The following is a 17,185-nucleotide window of genomic DNA, read 5'->3' as shown; positions in this document are numbered from 1 at the left end:
ATTAAAAAAGAGGTCTCGTGGGAGAAACGCGTGGTGCCGGTCACGGTTGCACAAACACACACACACATACGGAGACAACGGCATACCGGCAGGCAAAAGTCGCAGCAGTAGCAGGAACAGAGGCAGAACGATAACAAAAATGGATTTGTTTCTGGGCACGTTACTAGGCGGTCTGGCACAAATTGCCCTTCCGTATGTGGTGAACAGTATTGGAAGGGTACGCCGTCCAGAGCGCGTTGACGTTGGGAAGGCGCTGCGCGAGGCACGCTGGTGCCGTCCGGTTATCCCTTACAGGGCCCCTACGCCATACACAGGTGGTCGGGTGAAGGCGCTGTTTATAGGTATTAACTACACAGGAACACGAAGTCAGCTGAGTGGGTGTGTTAACGATGTTAAACAAATGCTTGCAACGCTGCAGCGAATCCAGTTTCCCATTTCCGAGTGTTGTATTCTTGTAGATGAACCGCGTTTCCCCAACTTTACAGCCATGCCAACCCGAGAAAACATTATAAGGCACATGGCGTGGTTGGTGTATGATGTTCGACCGGGGGATGTGCTATTTTTTCACTACTCTGGGCACGGGACGGAGACTAGGTCGAAGAACGACGCGGCGGAGGCGTACGACCAATGTTTGGTGCCGCTGGACTACGAATCGCAGGGTGCCATTTTAGATGATGACTTGTTTGAGTTACTTGTCAAGGGACTCCCGGCTGGAGTGCGGATGACGGCAGTCTTTGACTGCTGCCACTCCGCCTCGATGTTGGATCTTCCCTTTGTGTACGTGGGAAACAACCGCTATCTCTCGGGAGGACGGCACGAGATGCGGAAGGTGCGTGGCAATAATTTTTCAAATGGCGACGTGGTGATGTTTAGCGGGTGCGACGACGCCGGAACAAGTGCCGATGTGTCAAACACATCCTCGTTTGGGGCGGGCTCCGTAGCCGCTGGTGGGGCCGCAACACAGGCCCTCACCTGGGCCTTGCTAAACACCTCTCGACTCACTTACGCGGACATTTTCATTAAGACAAGGGAGATGCTGCGTCAGAAGGGGTACGCGCAGGTGCCTCAACTTTCCAGCTCAAAGCCAGCAGATTTGTACAAGCCGTTTTCCCTGTTTGGCGGAATCACAATGAATACTAGTCTCATGCAGTATGTGCCGCAGCAATACCAGCAGGCATGGGCGTTGCCGCAACAGCAGCCGTATTACCCCCCGCCATCGCAACAGCAGCCGTATTACCCCCCGCCATCGCAACAGCAGCCGTATTACCCCCCACCATCGCAACAGCAGCCGTATTACCCCCCACCATCGCAACAGCAGCCGTCTTATCCACAACCGACGCGCTCGCAGTACAGTGACCCCCAGCCTGTGGTTGGAATTCCTCTCGCACAGCTGTCAACTGGAAGGCCACCAGAACAGTACCCAACAGCCCTTCCTGGAGGACAAGGTGGGGGAGCACCTCCGCAGTACCCACCAATCCAATACCCACAGTATTCTTCCTCGCCGTATTTGAGCGGTAGGGGAGAACCCTTGTGACCTTTCCTCATTATTGTGTGTATTTTGGAGTTTGGAGCGACAAGCAAAAAGAAGGAGTATAAGGAGAGAGAGAGAGAGATAAGACAGGGAGAGGAAGTAATAAATAGTGGGGTTACGGGCACTCTTTTTTTTTTCTTTCTTTTTGTTGCCTTTGTGTTTGAGCTTTTTGTATTCTCATGATCTTTGCAGTGCTGTTTGGGCTCTGCGCGGGAGGGAAATCTGGCGGTGTTGTGGACAAATCCGCCTGCTTCATCCTTCGTTCCCATTTACTTTTTTTCTTTTGTGTATGAGTGTGTGTATTTCTTTCCCCTCTCCTCAAAGGAGTTATTTATGTGGTCATCATCTCTCGCGTGCTCTTTGTGTACCTATTTCCTTCACTGTTGTTGCACCCACTGGTTGCATCGACAACTGTTGTTTGGAACAAACAAACAAACACACATACACACACACACACACACACGGAAAAGCATGAGCCCCCCTGCTTTCTTTAAGAAAAAAATAATGGTGGACTTGCCTACATATTACCCTCCTCATGCGTCCCCTTTTCCCTCTTTTCAGGACGTACAGTTTGTGTTCCCTGCAGGAGGAGCGAAAATACAAAGTCATTTAGCGTTGTGTTGACTCCTTTCGTCGCCGCATGCCACCTTTTTTCTTCCCTCTCCTCTTTGCTTGCCGGCTGCGTGGGCGTCAAGAAATAACGTAGTGACGATAGTGTGTGATAGTGGCCGTGAGTTGTGCATGTTCTTCCGTCGTCTGCCCCCCACACGCTCGGGGACCGCGTTGACAGTGACGATTTCTCTCAGGTGGTGCAGCACACTGTCGGGTCAGGGGCAGGGTGGAAAGGAGAGTTTCTTAAAGGAGGAAAAGGCAACAAAAGACGCAGCTGGGGCCCTTTCCGTCGAAAACACGGATAGAAACGTGGAGAAGAAGGGTGGATTTTTGGAGCCGTCGGATGATGTTGTGCTGGAGTATGCTCGACATGCACTGCAGCGTGAGGGCCGCGACAAAAAGCCCGAGGCAGTTGTGTGGCAGTGGGATACGACGTACTCACCGATTTTATCTAAGGGGAAGAAAAACTTCTACGACTACACTGATGATATTCCAAAGCATGTAAAGCCATTTTGGCATCATGAGTATTACCAACAGCGGGAGTACTTTCAACTGCAGCGCGGGAAGCGTCCAGTGAAGGAACGCCTGAGAACGTGGGGTATTGCCCTGGCCTGTGTCTTTGTTGCAGGGGCGGTGCTCACGTTTGTCCGTGTGTGGATTGAGCAACCGCGAGAGATTCGTCAATTACGCGAGGAAATGCTGCAGCAAGCTTACGGAAAAGTATTGGAGCTTGCTGCCGGGCATGGCCAAAACATCGGTGCCTACCCCTATGCGGTTCACGAGGTTGTGATGTGTGATTCCAACGCACAACAGCTGCAGGCCCTGCAATACCGCATTCCTCGTACATCGTATCCGAAATATGACGTGCGCCGTGTACGGTCAGAGAATCTAGACATCTTTGCCGATGGAGAGTTTGACTGCGTGGTAGATATGTTTGGGCTTTGTCACCTTCATGACCCTGTTAAGGCACTTCGGCAAATGCAGCGTGTTGTGAAGCCAAGCGGTCTTATTCTGCTCCTTGAACACGGCAGCAGCCCGTATGCCCCTGTGAACTGGTTCTTGAACTTCTTTGAGCAGCGCCATACGGTGAACACGCATGGATGCAAGTGGAATTCACCGATTCGGGACTATCTGCGGGAGTCACGTCTGGAGATTAAGGAGCTTCGAAATATGCACTATGGAACGACGTACTACGTGGTGGCGTACCCGGAGGTTTTGGAGGCATTCAAGGACCGCGGTGCTCTTGCGGCTTCTGCAGCTGCAGTATAGGTTCTTTAGCTGCCCCGTGAATACAATCACAATATTATTATTATTCTTTGCTCTCTCTCTTTGTGTGTATGGGTGGATTTGGGAGGGTGAAATGTTGCCGCAAAGGGCTGTGAGTGCGCCTGCCTTTTTTCCATCATTTTTTATTTTATTTTTTCTTCTTCCGTTTCCTTTAGGAGTCGGGGGGTTTTCTCCGCGTCTGAGAGGAAGCAACAAGATACGTTGCTCAAAACACCGTCGACAGTAGCGTGCTGTCACCGGTCTCTGCTGCCCATCTCTCTCGTTTGGCTTTTCCTCCGAGGCGTGGGGCGGTGGTGGGACGCAGTGTAGAACGAAGGGGAAATTAAAATGAAGAGGGGGGGGGGGGGGGGTTCGATGTTTGGCCCCCGCTGCGAGAGTGGAGGACATTGAGGAACAAGACAAAAAGCAAAAAGAGAGCCTAAATGACATATTGGCCCATGAACTATGGGATGTTGCTTACTTTTTTTTTTCTCACTCTTTTCGTACTCAGACTGCTTTTTATATATATATATTTACGTCGTTTTGGGGAGTGCAAGTTGCTGACAGTAGTGAGACGGCGAAGAAGAAGCGTGCTGCCGCAGCTGCTGGGTGGGAAGTTTTAAATGCAGGAATGCTACAATCCTCATCACAGAATTCTTCCAGTAGGCAGTGGGGCGTCATCAGCGGCGTTTGTTCCTCGTCGGACGCTCTGTGTTACGTGTCTTTTGAATCAGTTTGAGCGACTCCCCACAAACGTTGCCGTTCAGGCACTGCAGGATACTGTACTTCTGCTGCAGCAAAGTTTTTCCCCTCTGTTTTGTAAGCAGGGTTTGGGAATTGGAGATAAGGATTCATCGGACACCGGTGCCGTACCGGCTGTCTTACTGGCGTCACTATGGGGATCATTTCTGTCTTTTCGTGATGCACTTACGCAGCTGGCGGAAAGTTTGTGCGCCTCGTCCTCATTGCATCGGCATGTGCAGCTTTACAAGGCAAGTCTGACGTTGCTTAGTCTCCTCTTCTCACTGTTGAGGGAGGCCGCAGAGCATGCTCCGAAGATGGGTGGTGGGGCGTGCTCTCTGGAGGGAGCCCCTCTGGGGGTGGAGGACCGCGAAGAGGAGAGCGCTGCGGGCTCAGTGTATCACGTGACTCTTTCAGGACTGGCACGCCGCATGTGTGATGCGGTGCGCGTGGGCCTTTCAAAGGAAGGGGAGTCCCCCGCGGGTCTTCTCCTTCTGACGGATTTGGCTGACATGAGTCCCACCTTCATGCGGGCTCTTTCTGAGCACTGCGTCTCCGCCGTTTGCACCTTCCTGCCATCCCTGCGAGATGCATATCGGGTGGAACTGACGCTTTACCTTCTTCACCAGATCTTTGACACGTGTGCGACACATCCGACACTGTTAGAGGATCTGGCGACTGTGTTGTCTTCTCCCAGCAACGGCGATGCGCTGCGTGGCTCCTTCCTGGACTACTTGGCAGGGGTATTGGAGACGTTTAGAGATGATGAACCGGTTGTCGTGAATGCGCTTTGCCTCGCAAGATTTCTCGTGACATACGAGACGACAACGACGGCGCTCCTGTTCCCTCGAGTAGTCGACAGTGCCGGCAACAGTAGCTGTGACTCCTGCGCAAGCGTGCCAGTGCGACTTTTTCGCCACTTAACGTTGCTGTTGCTGCACCTTAATGTTGATATTGTTGTGGCTGCAGCAGAAACTGTGCGAGAGCTCATTGTGGCGACGCAGTTGGTGAGAGGTGAGTATGGCGATATTGCAGATTACGTTATTGAGTCTCTTCGAACAGCATCGGCGGATTCTGCGGTGATGTTGGTGTCCTTGTTGAATGTACTCCCAACCGAAATGATGCCCGCGGGTCCTACTCTCCGTGTTATTTTTGAACTTACAGAAATCAGCGGCAACGCCTTTGAAGCCGCAGTGAAGGGGCCACATTTTTTGGCGGCTGTCACAGATCCATTTAGCAATGTCAATGCTGTAGCCCGACAGGTCGTGCAGACTGTGCATAATGGAGGCGGCATTTCGCTTCATTGTTTTTTGCTTCAATTGCTTTCCCTGGAGGCTGCTTGTGGGGGACTCAACATTGGGACAGGCACGCTTGTCCCGGAGACTGTTTCGGTCCTTGTGAATACATTATTGCAGCTTGTAACGGAGTCCTGTGGACCTGCGCTTCTTGAAGATGAGCTGCGTGAAGGTCAGTGGCCCTTTAATAATCGTTTATTATCTCTTTCCAGTGACACGATGCGGTGCCTCATTTCCGCAGTGGTGTTTTTGCTTCCCATGTGTCAGGAGTTTCTGCTTCGTCTCACCACGGAGATCGTTGCTGAGGCGTTGCGTCAGTGCTTGGAAGTCGGCTTCGCCGCCGTGGACAGTCGTTCCCTTCTTTTTGACGGAAGCACCGGCACCCTCTTGTTATTTCTCAGCGACAAGGTGCTGGAGCATGCCGCGGCCGTCAGGGGCGACGGAGGCACGGTGGCTGACGGACTTGTGGAGCGGCAGGTGTGCCACCTTCTTGAAAACGACCTGCTCACCCAGTTGCTTCGCGTCGAAGGCGACGCTGCCGCACTTCGGGCGCGTATTTTGCATCACTTTATGCAGCTTACGGAGGCCAACCGTAACGCGGCGAGCGCGGACCTGCCCGGCGCTCTTCTCCTGGACGACTCCGCGTCGCTGCGGGCGCTGCTAGAGAAGTCGTTCTGCCAGCACCCTCACTGGGCAGCTTCGCTGCTGCTGGCGCTTGCCGCGACTAGCTGCTCCGCGCCGGTGGAGGCTCACGTGCTTGAAGAATTTTTATTTCGGCAACTCTCTTTGCTCCCTTGCTTTTCGGAAGAGGCGAGACGGTTGGTCGTAGCCGGCGGTGGCGGCGATGATGTCTCTAGTACTACTCACGTGGGGGACGACGACCACGCTATTGCTGCTCTCACCGCCTTGAAGACCAGTGCGGCCTACCACAGATGGAGAGGTGAATTACCCCAGCGAGGATGTCTGCACGTGGATTCCGTCGGTGCCACGGCTCGAGTGTGCGGAGTGCCAGAGGAGCTTTCCTTCGTTTTCTTTCAGCTGTTTCGCTCCGAGGAAAGGGCATGGTTGGATGCCTTGCAGTCTTGTGGCTGGGGAACAGCGCTGCTAGCCGTCTTAGTCTCCTCCACCGTCATGCACATGAAATGTGACGGTCCCACGGAGAACGTTAAGGAGGCGCATGATTATCTCTTTTCCGATGTGATGCCAGGGCACACTGAGGAAGAAGAAGAGGCGTCACTCTGTCACCTTGTGGTGACGCTCGCCTCGACGTGTAACCTTTTTCTCTTCCAACTCTTTGGGATTGTGCGTAGGTCGGCTGCCACCAACCTTCCTCTCAGTCGCCGTGTTATTTGTTTTTTGTGCCAATGTATGACGCTGGCTGCGGGTGGGGCGGGGCCCATGTCGACCGCATTTATTCAGACGCTGCTTGAGCAGCACGTGACACCTTTTTTGCTTTTCAGAGAAGTTTCTGCTCTTACGGGGGATGTAGCACGCCTTCTTGTGTTGGCTCTTGCCCGATTGCCAGTCGGTGTGGCGAGTTGCTGCGATCACACCCTGTTTAAGTGGTCTTTGCAACACGTGGCACACCCAAAGGCACAAGTGTACACGTGGCATGTTGTTTTTCTTTTGCTGGAGCGTGCGCACGGAAACGAGTTCGCCTTGCGGTATGACTCGGAACTTGAAAGGAAACTGCAAGCCGATTGGACTGGGCAGCTGTCCCCTTGTGTTGCAGCTGCTCTGGCAACGGTGCAGTGGATGGTGGATGGGGCGATGCGACGGCGCAAGGTTTGCCGTGTGAGCTCTATTGTTCCAATGCCCTTGAAGGAATGGGCACGGAGCTCCTCGCAACACGTCCTGCTGCGAGCTTTTATTATTTCAGCCGTCGAACGACAGACGAGGGAAGCGATTCCAGACATGAATCTCCTCCAGGCAGCGCCTATGCTTCTCGGTTGGGCAGGTGAGATGTTTGCTCGGCGATGCGCCACAGTGGCGACATCACGTTTGTTGTACACGCTAGTGAAGATGCGTCCGACGCTTTTGGCCTCGTTGGAGGCTCTAGGGTTGTTTCTACAAGTGACAACCACTGCAACCACGGCAACCGCCTGCCCCACCCCCACTTCTTTCCAGCTTTCCCTGATTGAGGAACGGGCATGGGTGTTTGCCGCCTTGCTCTTCTCCTGGCCACCGTGGGGTGTGTCGGGCGGGCTGAAGGGGGCGGTGGATGCGTTTCTCGCAACGCTGGAGATGCCTCCGCGTGTGTGTAACGGGCAAAAACGATCACGTGAGGAGGAGTTACATGTCGCTGATGCGCAGGAGGTGAGAGCTTGCTGTGCGGTGGAGGCACTCGTGAAGGCCTGTGAGCGCCAGTCTGCGGAGCATGGGGCATTTCCACTGAACCGTGCGAAGGACTTTTTCATCCTTCGATGCAATGCCCGACCGGAGGTTAACCACCTGCGCGACGTTATATTTGCATCGGTGCATGAGGGCTGCGAGCTGTTTGTTCCCTCCTAGTGGCCACAGTGCAGGTGCCAATCTCTTTGTGGTTGTGTCGATAGCGGTGGGCGGGAGGTAGCGTCAACAGAGTTCATTAGCGCTTCTTCCTTAAAAAGAAGAAAAATGTTTTTATTATTGTTATTATTTTTGGAGTTGCGTGTTTTTTTTTTTTTTTGAGGGGGCGGGCGGGCGGCCATCCATTGCGGATATTTTATTTTGCAGCAGAAGAGGGGAAGTGGGTGGTTGAGTGGGAGGGGGGAGGGGCCTATTACCATTCCCAGACGTTGATGGTGTGATGGAGTTCCTGCTCACTGCTGTCCTCTCATTTTTTTTTTTTTGCCTTTGCCCCGCATGCGTATGCCGTGCGGTCAGTTGACTCCACGCATCTGTTGGACGCCGGGTCGCAGGCGGAGGCACCCGAAACAGCACAAACAAGGCGAAGGGCAGGGTATCCATAACTACCGTGTCTAGCCCCACATTATATATATATATACGTATAGCTAGCTCTAGGTATATAAATGGGACCTATGGAGCACTCTCACATCGAGTGGATTCTTGAGAACGAGAAAAACTACTATGACATTTTGGGCGTGGGCCGGGGTGCGAGTGAGAAGGACATCCGCCGCAGCTATCTCTCACTGGCTCTCAAACTTCACCCGGACAAAAACATCGGTGACGAAAAGGCGGATGCGGCATTTCGTGCGGTAGGTAAGGCCTATACCGTATTGAAGGATACGAGGTTACGTGCGCTTTTCGATGCGGGAGGCGCTGATAATTTGCATGGGTTTGACACAGAGTATCCGTCACTGCATGAGATAGTTGTCGCCCTGTTCAATTTTGCGGCTGCAGAGATGCTTTACTTTGTAGCACACCAAGCGCACGTTTCTGAGGTCTTGAGGGAGAGACATGGCTGGATAGAGGCGTTTATCTCATGGAGCCCGACGGATGACTTTGCGTTTTTCCGGAAATCGAGCCGACAAGAGTCCCGGCGCGTTGTAACTAAGCTGTTTGCGTTGGTCGTGCTGCTTTTCCTGTGCGTCTCGGTGGGTCAGAGCTATTTTCAGTATTTTAGTGGAACACCCAGTGGGGCGGCGAGCGGGGTCCCGTACCACCAGCTGTCGCGGGACAATCCCCGCGACTCGGGCGCCATTTTTACTGTCCGCGTGCTACGTGATGGAAACATGACAGATGTTGCAGTCTGGAGACCCTCCAGCACCAGTGAGGCGGATGCCAGGGCATTGGCGCAGCAGTGGATTCGTGAGAGGTGCCCCACAGAAAAACTCTTTTCCTGGGCGTCGCGCGAACGATATAACCACACCGCCACTCTACGTGTTGGTCGGAAGTTAAGGGCGACTCCATCTCCAAACCGCGCCCCAAAGCGCAAGTGGACGGTTAAAAGCTGGAAGCCAAAATTTGAAGAATTTTTCCCAGTGAAGTCTGCTGGTGAGTTGTATGTGGCATCCCCACTCTGTGGGGGCGTGGGCTAAACTTTCTCCGTCCAGTGCGTTGTAATTGCTTAGTTTTTATTCCGTCCCCTCCTCCGCGTTCTCGCCCAATTTTCTTGTGTGTTTGCGTGAGAGAGTATATATATATATATTATGATCCTGCGCACCTTGTTTTTTTTTTTTTTTGACGTTCGCGTTGCTTTGTAGTGAAGGGAATATGTCGGGATGGACGCCAGAGTAAAGCAGCTGCTTCGAAAATCATGCGGTATAGGTGCACCATGGGAGGCCGCCTTTGCTTCCTGGAGGTTTAAGCGTGGAGTCCATGAAGATGCTCACTGTTGATGAGCTGGTCTTGGTGGCACTGTATCAGCGGCCTCATCGCGCGCACCAAAGCAGAATTGTGGCTCAAATGATAGCGGCCGAAGACGCGGACGTAAATGACGTGTGCAGCGTGGCGGCGATGGCAGGACGTTTTGCGGTGTTAAGCGCATCGCCCCAGGACGGCGGTGTGTGGACCTCCACCAACATGCACGGCGGGTTCAAGGAGGAATCGCAGCTCCCGTTGTTAGGATTGACGGAGCTGACGGAGGCGGAACAATTTCGCATCCTGCTTCAACAGAGCATGCAGCTCCTTCGCGAGACCCAGTGTTCTCAGCAGAGGCTGGGGCTCTACTACCTTCTTTCGCAGATGCGTCAGGTTGTAGATAACCAGCGCCTTTCTTTGCAGGTGGAGATGGCTCCGCTTGTACGCGTCGGTCGCGCGGTGTTACATCACCCCTTTGTCTTTGCAAAGCCGTCTGCTGAGAACGCTCGGCAGAAACTGCTTTTTGAGGATTTTGGTGGCCTGGCGCTTCTCAAGGGACTGAGCGAGGTGCAACAGGCGAAGTTGATGGCACTTGAGGCGACTGTGGAGCCTCTCCGGCCGCTGTGCAAGGAGCCGTTGAGGTTTATGCAGTCTCTAGCCTCGTCGTGGGATGCGTTATTCGTGCGGCGGACGGCTCTCACTTTGGTACTGTCGAGCGAGGCTCACGACGTCCTTCCTCGCAGTAGGGCTCAGGGTTATGTGGGTGGCCGTGGTGGTGGTAGTAGTAGTGGCAGTCGCCGGAGGGAAGAGCGACGGTTAGAGAAAGCGGCTTGACCGCAACCACGTGGACGGATGCATCCAGTGAGCTTTTTGGCGGTGTGGGGGTGCATGATGCAGCGACACGCGTGGAACTACTGTTGAATCGTCGGATGCACCACAACATCGTTGCCCCTGACACGGCATTCCTCCTGCAAAGCACCAATCAGCTGTTGCAGCTTGCAAAGCATCGCGAGGTGGTGATTCCACACTCCGTTTTCCTAGACTTGGTGCACTCTGCGTTGGATGATCAGGGTCCACGTCGCTTTCATTCCCGACGTGTGTTGCTGTTGCTGATGCAAGCAACAAGCAAAAAAAAGTTAGAGGGCCTTCATACAGCACTGGATCCCTACTTTGTCCACGTGAGGCGAAGTCAGGGCGGTGTTACGCTTTTGGGACCTCAAGACGAAGTGTTTATTCTTGAGGATAGTCACGAGCGCTTCTTTCTGGCAGATGCCCTTGCCGGAGTGGAGCTGGAAGAACCCAACCTCTGTAGCTCCAGCCTCGCTAGTGTGCTGGTGGCAAAACAGTTAGTAAAGCTGGTCTCTTCAACGCCCTGTTACGTGACGTGTAGGAATGCTTCAACAGGTGCAAGCAAGGTTGATCACTTAGTGGCGGGCGTCTTTGCGTCCATGAAGGAGAATGACGCGAATGGTGATCATGGGGCTTGGGCCAGCATTTGTGGGAAACCGACACCTTTGTTCATATCCCGCTCACGTTTCTTCTGGGCTCATGCGCCTGTGGTGCTGGCGACCGCAAGTGCCGCCACCCGAAGAATCGCTTTTATGGTTGGTATTCCAATGTTTCCCGCGGTGGATGCCGCGTAGCCGTGGTGCGCGGTATCGGTGCCAGTGGCAACGTGAGCGAATTTCAGGAGAAATGGAAAGTTAGTTACACAAGTTTCAATACGTGTTTACTATCAGTCTTTTATTTGTTTATGAGTGACGAGTGTGTGTGTGTGTATTATTGTTGTTTGCTGTTGTCAATTTCTCTCGGTGCGTTGAATTGCTATTTCTTGTGTGTCTATCGGTGTGTATGTTACTTGGCTGCGCCCGTGTGCCCGTGTGTGGCGGGAACGGGGTAGGGTTCGGGTACGTGTATTGCGCCAAGACTCCACTAACTGTTCTTTGTGTTATTATTATTTATTGTCTTGCTTTTCCACATGTTGAAGGAGCAGATATAGGTATATAATATAATATAATATATATATATATATATATATTATATTTTCTAGGTATTCCGTTTCTATTCTTGTGGTCACTTGAAGTTTCCGCCCCTGTTGTCTACATATGTTTCGTCGATCGTGCATCTCGGCGCTCCGTAGAACACGGCTCAACCATGTTTCTTTGGTGTTTAAGCAGCTTGAGGGTTCCAACCCGTTGACGGTGAAGGACAAGCCCGTGAGCTCGTGGTCGGACGAGTTTATGAAGCCGCCGGTGTCAAAGGAGATGATGAATACGCACGGTCAGTATGCGAAGTACTCTGACCCCGCGCTCTGCACCGTAGATACCTCCTCGGAAGTGGTGCTTAACACCTACCCTGACGGTGCCCCGGAGGGCCGAATTGAGGCTACGGCGGGGGTCGCCTTGAAGGACTACGATGCCTCGATGTGGGATGAGGAATTCTTCCGTAAATACATCTTAAAGCCAAAGCTGCCTGAAGAACTCGAGGACAGGGCGCGTGTGACGGATTATGCACTGAACTCCGCCCTTTTGGGGTTTGTGATTCTGATGGCTCGCTATGCCGTGCTGCCACTCTGGTACGTTGGTCAGCCGGCCATGTCTATGGTTGGACAGATGAACATTGAGGCCGAGGTGGGAGAGCTAGAGGAGCGCGAATGTAAAACCATTGTGTGGCGCGGGCGGCCCATTTTTGTCTACCGGCGCAGTGCGCGTCAGATGAAGGATTTGTCGGAGACACCCCTGAGCGTCCTGAAGCACCCAGAGACCGACGAGGCCCGCTTTCCTGATCACAGTGACAAGGCTGTCGTCATTGCCATCTGCACTCATTTGGGGTGCATTCCTATCGCGAACGAGGGACTTTACAATGGCTTCTTTTGCCCCTGCCACGGCAGCCACTACGATGCCTCTGGCCGCATTCGTCAAGGCCCGGCGCCGCTAAACCTGGAGATTCCACCTTACAGGTGGATAGATGACAACACCATTTATATTGGAAAACTGTAATACGTTTGTACAGAGGGGTCAAGAAGAGAGAAATAATTTAGGAAGTTGAATGCTTATTATTATTATTATTATTATTTCTGCTTGCTCCTTCCCGGTTACTGCGTGGCCAAGGTGATGAGCACACTGGGCATACTTGCAGTAATTTAGCAGTGCTGTTGGTTAGGAATCCCGCTGGGTAGGCTACGGCTTAAAGAGCGGCTGTGTGGTGGGGGAGAAGTAGGCGGATAAGGGAGAGGACGATGCAATGTAGGACGAACGAGAAGGAAAGAGAGCTGGAGCAAAGCAGGAGTGAGTGCGGAGAGTAGATGGAAGCGGAACTACTCATCGGGCGCCAGTGTTTGTGTGTGTGTGTGTGTGTGTGAAGCAGAGCTTGCAAGGAAAGAGGAGGCAAATAGTTATATAAAAGATGAGCCAGTGATGAATGGAGAGGGAGACTGAGGTAGAGGAGGAGAATATATAGGAAAACACAACAAACAGGAGTAATAAAGGAGAAACAGGGGGAGGGGAAATGTAATTGTGTTTACCCATCAGACGTAAGCAAAGTAGCAACGGCGCTGGTTGGGGCTAGTCTTTCCTCTGCACCCCCGACATCTCTTTTTTTTTTTTCTGGTTCTCGATGCATCAGCAACTAGCAAGGTATGGCTTCCCTGAGGAGGCGGAGGAGAGGAGGGTCTGTGTGGGTGTTACTTCTTTGCTTGCCTTCTCTGCTCGTCGTGGTGTCTCCAGTGCAACACACAAATAAAACAACAACAACAATACAAATTTACTTCTCTCATCCTTTTGTTTTCGCTTTTGCTCTTTTTTTTGTTTTTCTACCTTTTCCAACCCCAGGTGTCTCCCACCCCACACTTGGCACCTTTTTGGCGAGGGCCGGAGGCCACTCTACGCACCCAGCCTTTGATTTTAACACACATCCCTTGCGGAGTTGTTCCTTAGCTTCGTGTGCTTCCGCTGTGGTGTTTGGACGTGAATCGAATGCAGATTTCCTCCTTGTTGGGTACTAAGCGTCTTCGGGAGGATCAAAGCTTATGCGAAAGATCCGTGGCGTGTCGCGTCACCGCTCTGCTGCGGTGCAGAGTGCCTTGTGTCGTGGAGAGAGACACGACGGTGAGAAGCGCCTCGTTATCTGTAAGTAGATATTCCGTTTGCCCCGTGGTAGACAAAGGCGGGTTCTTTTTATCCGGTGCCTCGGTTTCTTCCAGTGGACCTGTCCTATCGCCGGCAGAGAGCCGTTCGCTTGGGTCCAAAGACAACGTCTGCCAGCTGCTCACAGTCATTGCCTCTTCACAGGATGCGAGCACAGCCTCACCCCCGCATGGTCAGGTTGAGGTTGATGTCACGAGGGGTGACACAGGTAGGCATTATCGTTTTATGTTTTATGTGCCGATCCCGGACCCCCCCGGTAGTGCTGGGAAAGAAACAACAACAAATGTAGCGTATCGCAATGCTGTCTTACGCGCATTACTTAACCAAGTGAGTGTAGAGGCGGCTTTGGCGGTAAATCGTGCATGGGTTGTTGTTTACCATGGAAAGAACGTCCTGTCTGGCCCCGGGGCAGAGCTGCTTATGTCAGCACTGCTTTCCGAGTCCCGCCAACGCATTTCGCTTGCATTGTTTTACGGCGTGGTGACAGGGTGATGCCTTTGCTTTTTGTTTGTTTTTAACAGGATTTCTTGTCAACTTTGCGAGCGGCGGAGCAGGGTAGCAATTTTATTTTCTCGTTTTTTTTTTTCTTTGTTGCTTTGTTTTGTTTTTGCTATCTTTACTCTCCTGTGGCAGCGAGGTCCTGGATTTGGCAGCGAGTTTTCTTGTGTGTGGAGCGCAGGCGCCGTGGAGGCCCGAACGGGGGGAATATCCCTTGGGCTGCACCCCCCATCACCTGCAGCAGCAGTGAGAAGAGAAGGATGCCAAGAGAGAGTGGGAAATAGGGAGAGGAAGGGGCCAAAGGAGAAATAATGAAATAGTGTAATTGTCAGTAACCACAGCAGCAGTCCCAAGATCAACAACAACAAAAGAAAAAAAAACAAGGAGAAAAACACATGCCGGTTGGTAATTCTTATTTATTTCCTCCTTCCTCCCCCCCCTTTTCTGCTGCTCTTCCCTTTGTTGCGTATTCCTGCTTTTTATTGCCTCCCTCCCCCCTGCTGTCTGTCTCAGTCTCTGTTTCCGTGTGTCTGTATGTGTGCGTGCGGAGCGGTATGGTAATGACGCGTCCCTGTGTCTCTGGGTTTGGCGTGTTGCTGGGGTTTCTGCTGGTTCTAGGCTTATTTGCGTTGCTGGCAGTCGACGCGTCCCGTGCGGCCCCAACTGAAATCATTGCCAACGTTTGCCCTACAATCACATTGACGGACCACCTTTCTGCGCTCTTCGGGCATGACACCGATGTGGCCTCGTCGTACTGTGTGCGCGCGGGTCAGAGGTCGTGGGATGCGCGTCAGGAGTTTTCTTTGCGATGGGAGATGGAGCGGTGGATTCGCGCCAATCGCACGGCGGGAATGTTCCCCGAGAGTTACCAGTTTGTGAGGAATGAGTTGAGGCAGTTCACAACTCTTCTGCAAGGCGACGAACCGTTACAGGTGCGACAGGAGAAGGAGATATACGCCAAGAGAGCCAACGCGACGCTTCGCGAGATGCCGTGGTTGCTCGTCCCGAACAGTACATTTGCTGAGGCGCAACAGTTTTATCACCGAAATGTGCGGCAGCGACCCATTATTCGTTCGTATCACCTTTCGAGGGAGTTGAGTACGCCGCGGATAATCCACGACTACCTTCAGGAAGTAACCGGCTGGTGGGCTGAGGCGGAGAAGCGTGTCTCACGTGATCCACGGGTCGCCGTTCCGTTGTTGCCGCAGATTAGCTTAGATAAAATTATCGGCCCCCCAATAACGACCGCTGACATTCCTCAGCCTGAAAAGGCTGGCCATCATGCGTCAGCTGCGTCAAAACGACTCACCCCAATGTCGCGTCGCTCATTTCGTTTCTCTCCCCCGCGTCGGCCCCTTCCCACGGCGTTGGTGTATTATTACACAGAGGGTTGTGTTTTTTGTGAGGCGGTGGGTGTGGCCTTTGACATTCTACCGCTCATCTACCGACGCCTATGCGAGTCCGGGCATCACTCCGTTGTGAGCTGTAGCCCATTGCTGCTTTTTTTTCGCGCTAGGGGGGATTTTTTGGGGAAGTGGTTGCCGACGGTTGCGATCTACGGCGTCAACGCCACACCATTTCCGGTGTTGCCGCCCTACTCTTCGTATGTGGCCGAAATTGAGGAGTTTGAAGATCCAGTTGACTTCTATGGCTTCCGTGAGGAGGCGTTGTTTCGAGCCAACATGACACTGCCAGAGATACTGGAGCAGCTGGTGGGTCTCCTGGAGATGTATGACGTCATACAGCTGCGGAAGTTTTCCTCAGCCGAGGTTGCAGAGTTGGGCCAGTTGGTTCACGCGAAGACGAAGCAAAATAAATGGCAGCATCAACAAAAAGCATCAATGGGAAACGCATTCAGCTACGCAAGATTCGTTCTGTCAGCAAGCGACGAGACACGGACAGAAGGAATGAAAGAAACGAAAGACGATCTGACATGGCAATACCAGCACATGGTCAAAGTTAAAGCTTATCTGCACAGTGCTGTGATGGTCCACATGTGGGAGTTGTGGGGGAACAGCACGGCGGAGGTCGAGACCAAAGTCCCGCTAAACTGGTCTCAGCTGGAGATACCATGGGTTGTGGCTGCTTCTGCCGTACTCTCTGTTGTGTGGCTCGTAGTGTTCATTTACGCAACAAAGCGTCTCGTGGATTGGCGAGAAGGAGCCTGACTGCAATTTCACACATTTTTTCTTTTCTTTTTGCTTGTGTCTGCGGGTGCGTGGATGTGGCATGCCTTGTTCATTGGACTCTGCACACCCGTCAGTGCATTTATGCGCGTGAGCGGGGAATGTCGTATGCATTTTATTCCACTTACCTCTTTTTTATTATTATGCGTCTTATTGGTTTCTTGCCTTGTTTTTTAAATCGGTGAATAACAAAACGGAAGAGGAAGAAGAAGGCTCACAGCAAACAGGCTTTTATTGCTACCACTCGCGATAATAGAGTGAACACACCTTCATACCCACGCTTGCTTCTTCATTTACTTGCATTCCCGCACGTGTCTGGACGGAATCCAGACTCCCGGCTGAACGTTCACACACACGCCACCTGTACAAGACACACGCACATCGCGCCCCAACATAATACCGGAAGTGCGGGTGACGGAGACGCTGCGTACAAAGGAAAAAGTGCAGGGTAAGTAACAAGAAGAAAACAGTTTGGGGATTTAAAAGCTAAACAAAAAACATCAAGATAAAAAAAAAGTCTTTTTCCCTCTTTTTTTTTTGTATTTTTGCCTTCGCTTGTTTTGTTTGCTCTTGCGAAAGAGAAGGTCTTTACGCCACTTCCACAGCAGTTCTCTCACGGCATTCAGGCATCAATCAATCTATATATATATATATATATATAGTGGGAGA

The 17,185-nt window shown here is 52.3% G+C and overlaps 9 protein-coding genes across 9 annotated transcripts, besides 12 other annotated features; all 9 read left to right on the top strand.

Moving 5' to 3' along the window:
* Positions 1-139: 139 nt before the first annotated feature.
* TraAM80_03231 (metacaspase 5) lies at positions 140-1,534 on the top strand (the record flags this gene model as incomplete). Its single annotated transcript, XM_029380208.1, has 1 exon — positions 140-1,534. One exon carries the CDS (start codon positions 140-142, stop codon positions 1,532-1,534), a length of 1,395 nt encoding a protein of 464 aa, XP_029239937.1.
* Positions 1,535-1,597: 63 nt separating this feature from the next.
* Positions 1,598-1,627: a microsatellite.
* Positions 1,628-1,954: 327 nt separating this feature from the next.
* Positions 1,955-1,994: a microsatellite.
* Positions 1,995-2,272: 278 nt separating this feature from the next.
* On the top strand, positions 2,273-3,412 carry TraAM80_03230 (uncharacterized protein; the record flags this gene model as incomplete). Its single annotated transcript, XM_029380207.1, has 1 exon — positions 2,273-3,412. One exon carries the CDS (start codon positions 2,273-2,275, stop codon positions 3,410-3,412), a length of 1,140 nt encoding a protein of 379 aa, XP_029239936.1.
* A 137-nt stretch (positions 3,413-3,549) lies between these two features.
* Positions 3,550-3,583: a sequence feature (A-rich).
* A 449-nt stretch (positions 3,584-4,032) lies between these two features.
* On the top strand, positions 4,033-7,956 carry TraAM80_03229 (uncharacterized protein; the record flags this gene model as incomplete). Its single annotated transcript, XM_029380206.1, has 1 exon — positions 4,033-7,956. One exon carries the CDS (start codon positions 4,033-4,035, stop codon positions 7,954-7,956), a length of 3,924 nt encoding a protein of 1,307 aa, XP_029239935.1.
* A 108-nt stretch (positions 7,957-8,064) lies between these two features.
* Positions 8,065-8,113: a sequence feature (A-rich).
* Positions 8,114-8,465: 352 nt separating this feature from the next.
* On the top strand, positions 8,466-9,425 carry TraAM80_03228 (chaperone DnaJ protein; the record flags this gene model as incomplete). Its single annotated transcript, XM_029380205.1, has 1 exon — positions 8,466-9,425. The coding sequence occupies one exon, from the start codon at positions 8,466-8,468 to the stop codon at positions 9,423-9,425; it is 960 nt and encodes a 319-aa protein (XP_029239934.1).
* A 280-nt stretch (positions 9,426-9,705) lies between these two features.
* On the top strand, positions 9,706-10,521 carry TraAM80_03227 (uncharacterized protein; the record flags this gene model as incomplete). The annotated part of the gene is made up of 1 exon (XM_029380204.1): positions 9,706-10,521. The coding sequence occupies one exon, from the start codon at positions 9,706-9,708 to the stop codon at positions 10,519-10,521; it is 816 nt and encodes a 271-aa protein (XP_029239933.1).
* Positions 10,522-10,616: 95 nt separating this feature from the next.
* Positions 10,617-11,330, top strand: TraAM80_03226 (uncharacterized protein; the record flags this gene model as incomplete). The annotated part of the gene is made up of 1 exon (XM_029380203.1): positions 10,617-11,330. One exon carries the CDS (start codon positions 10,617-10,619, stop codon positions 11,328-11,330), a length of 714 nt encoding a protein of 237 aa, XP_029239932.1.
* Positions 11,331-11,687: 357 nt separating this feature from the next.
* Positions 11,688-11,730: a microsatellite.
* Positions 11,731-11,792: 62 nt separating this feature from the next.
* TraAM80_03225 (Reiske iron-sulfur protein precursor) lies at positions 11,793-12,686 on the top strand (the record flags this gene model as incomplete). The annotated part of the gene is made up of 1 exon (XM_029380202.1): positions 11,793-12,686. One exon carries the CDS (start codon positions 11,793-11,795, stop codon positions 12,684-12,686), a length of 894 nt encoding a protein of 297 aa, XP_029239931.1.
* A 53-nt stretch (positions 12,687-12,739) lies between these two features.
* Positions 12,740-12,762: a microsatellite.
* A 258-nt stretch (positions 12,763-13,020) lies between these two features.
* Positions 13,021-13,047: a microsatellite.
* A 367-nt stretch (positions 13,048-13,414) lies between these two features.
* Positions 13,415-13,442: a microsatellite.
* A 22-nt stretch (positions 13,443-13,464) lies between these two features.
* Positions 13,465-13,498: a sequence feature (A-rich).
* Positions 13,499-13,661: 163 nt separating this feature from the next.
* Positions 13,662-14,324, top strand: TraAM80_03224 (uncharacterized protein; the record flags this gene model as incomplete). The annotated part of the gene is made up of 1 exon (XM_029380201.1): positions 13,662-14,324. One exon carries the CDS (start codon positions 13,662-13,664, stop codon positions 14,322-14,324), a length of 663 nt encoding a protein of 220 aa, XP_029239930.1.
* Positions 14,325-14,394: 70 nt separating this feature from the next.
* Positions 14,395-14,441: a sequence feature (A-rich).
* A 239-nt stretch (positions 14,442-14,680) lies between these two features.
* Positions 14,681-14,724: a microsatellite.
* A 160-nt stretch (positions 14,725-14,884) lies between these two features.
* Positions 14,885-16,498, top strand: TraAM80_03223 (uncharacterized protein; the record flags this gene model as incomplete). The annotated part of the gene is made up of 1 exon (XM_029380200.1): positions 14,885-16,498. One exon carries the CDS (start codon positions 14,885-14,887, stop codon positions 16,496-16,498), a length of 1,614 nt encoding a protein of 537 aa, XP_029239929.1.
* Positions 16,499-17,152: 654 nt separating this feature from the next.
* Positions 17,153-17,177: a microsatellite.
* Between the last annotated feature and the right edge of the window lie 8 nt (positions 17,178-17,185).

The sequence above is a fragment of the Trypanosoma rangeli genome, assembly GCF_003719475.1.
Source record: "Trypanosoma rangeli strain AM80 chromosome Unknown Tra_15.4_contig_00082, whole genome shotgun sequence".
Taxonomy (NCBI): domain Eukaryota; phylum Euglenozoa; class Kinetoplastea; order Trypanosomatida; family Trypanosomatidae; genus Trypanosoma; species Trypanosoma rangeli.
Note: the sequence above shows the minus strand (reverse complement) of the source record. Positions and strands in the feature narration are given on the sequence as shown.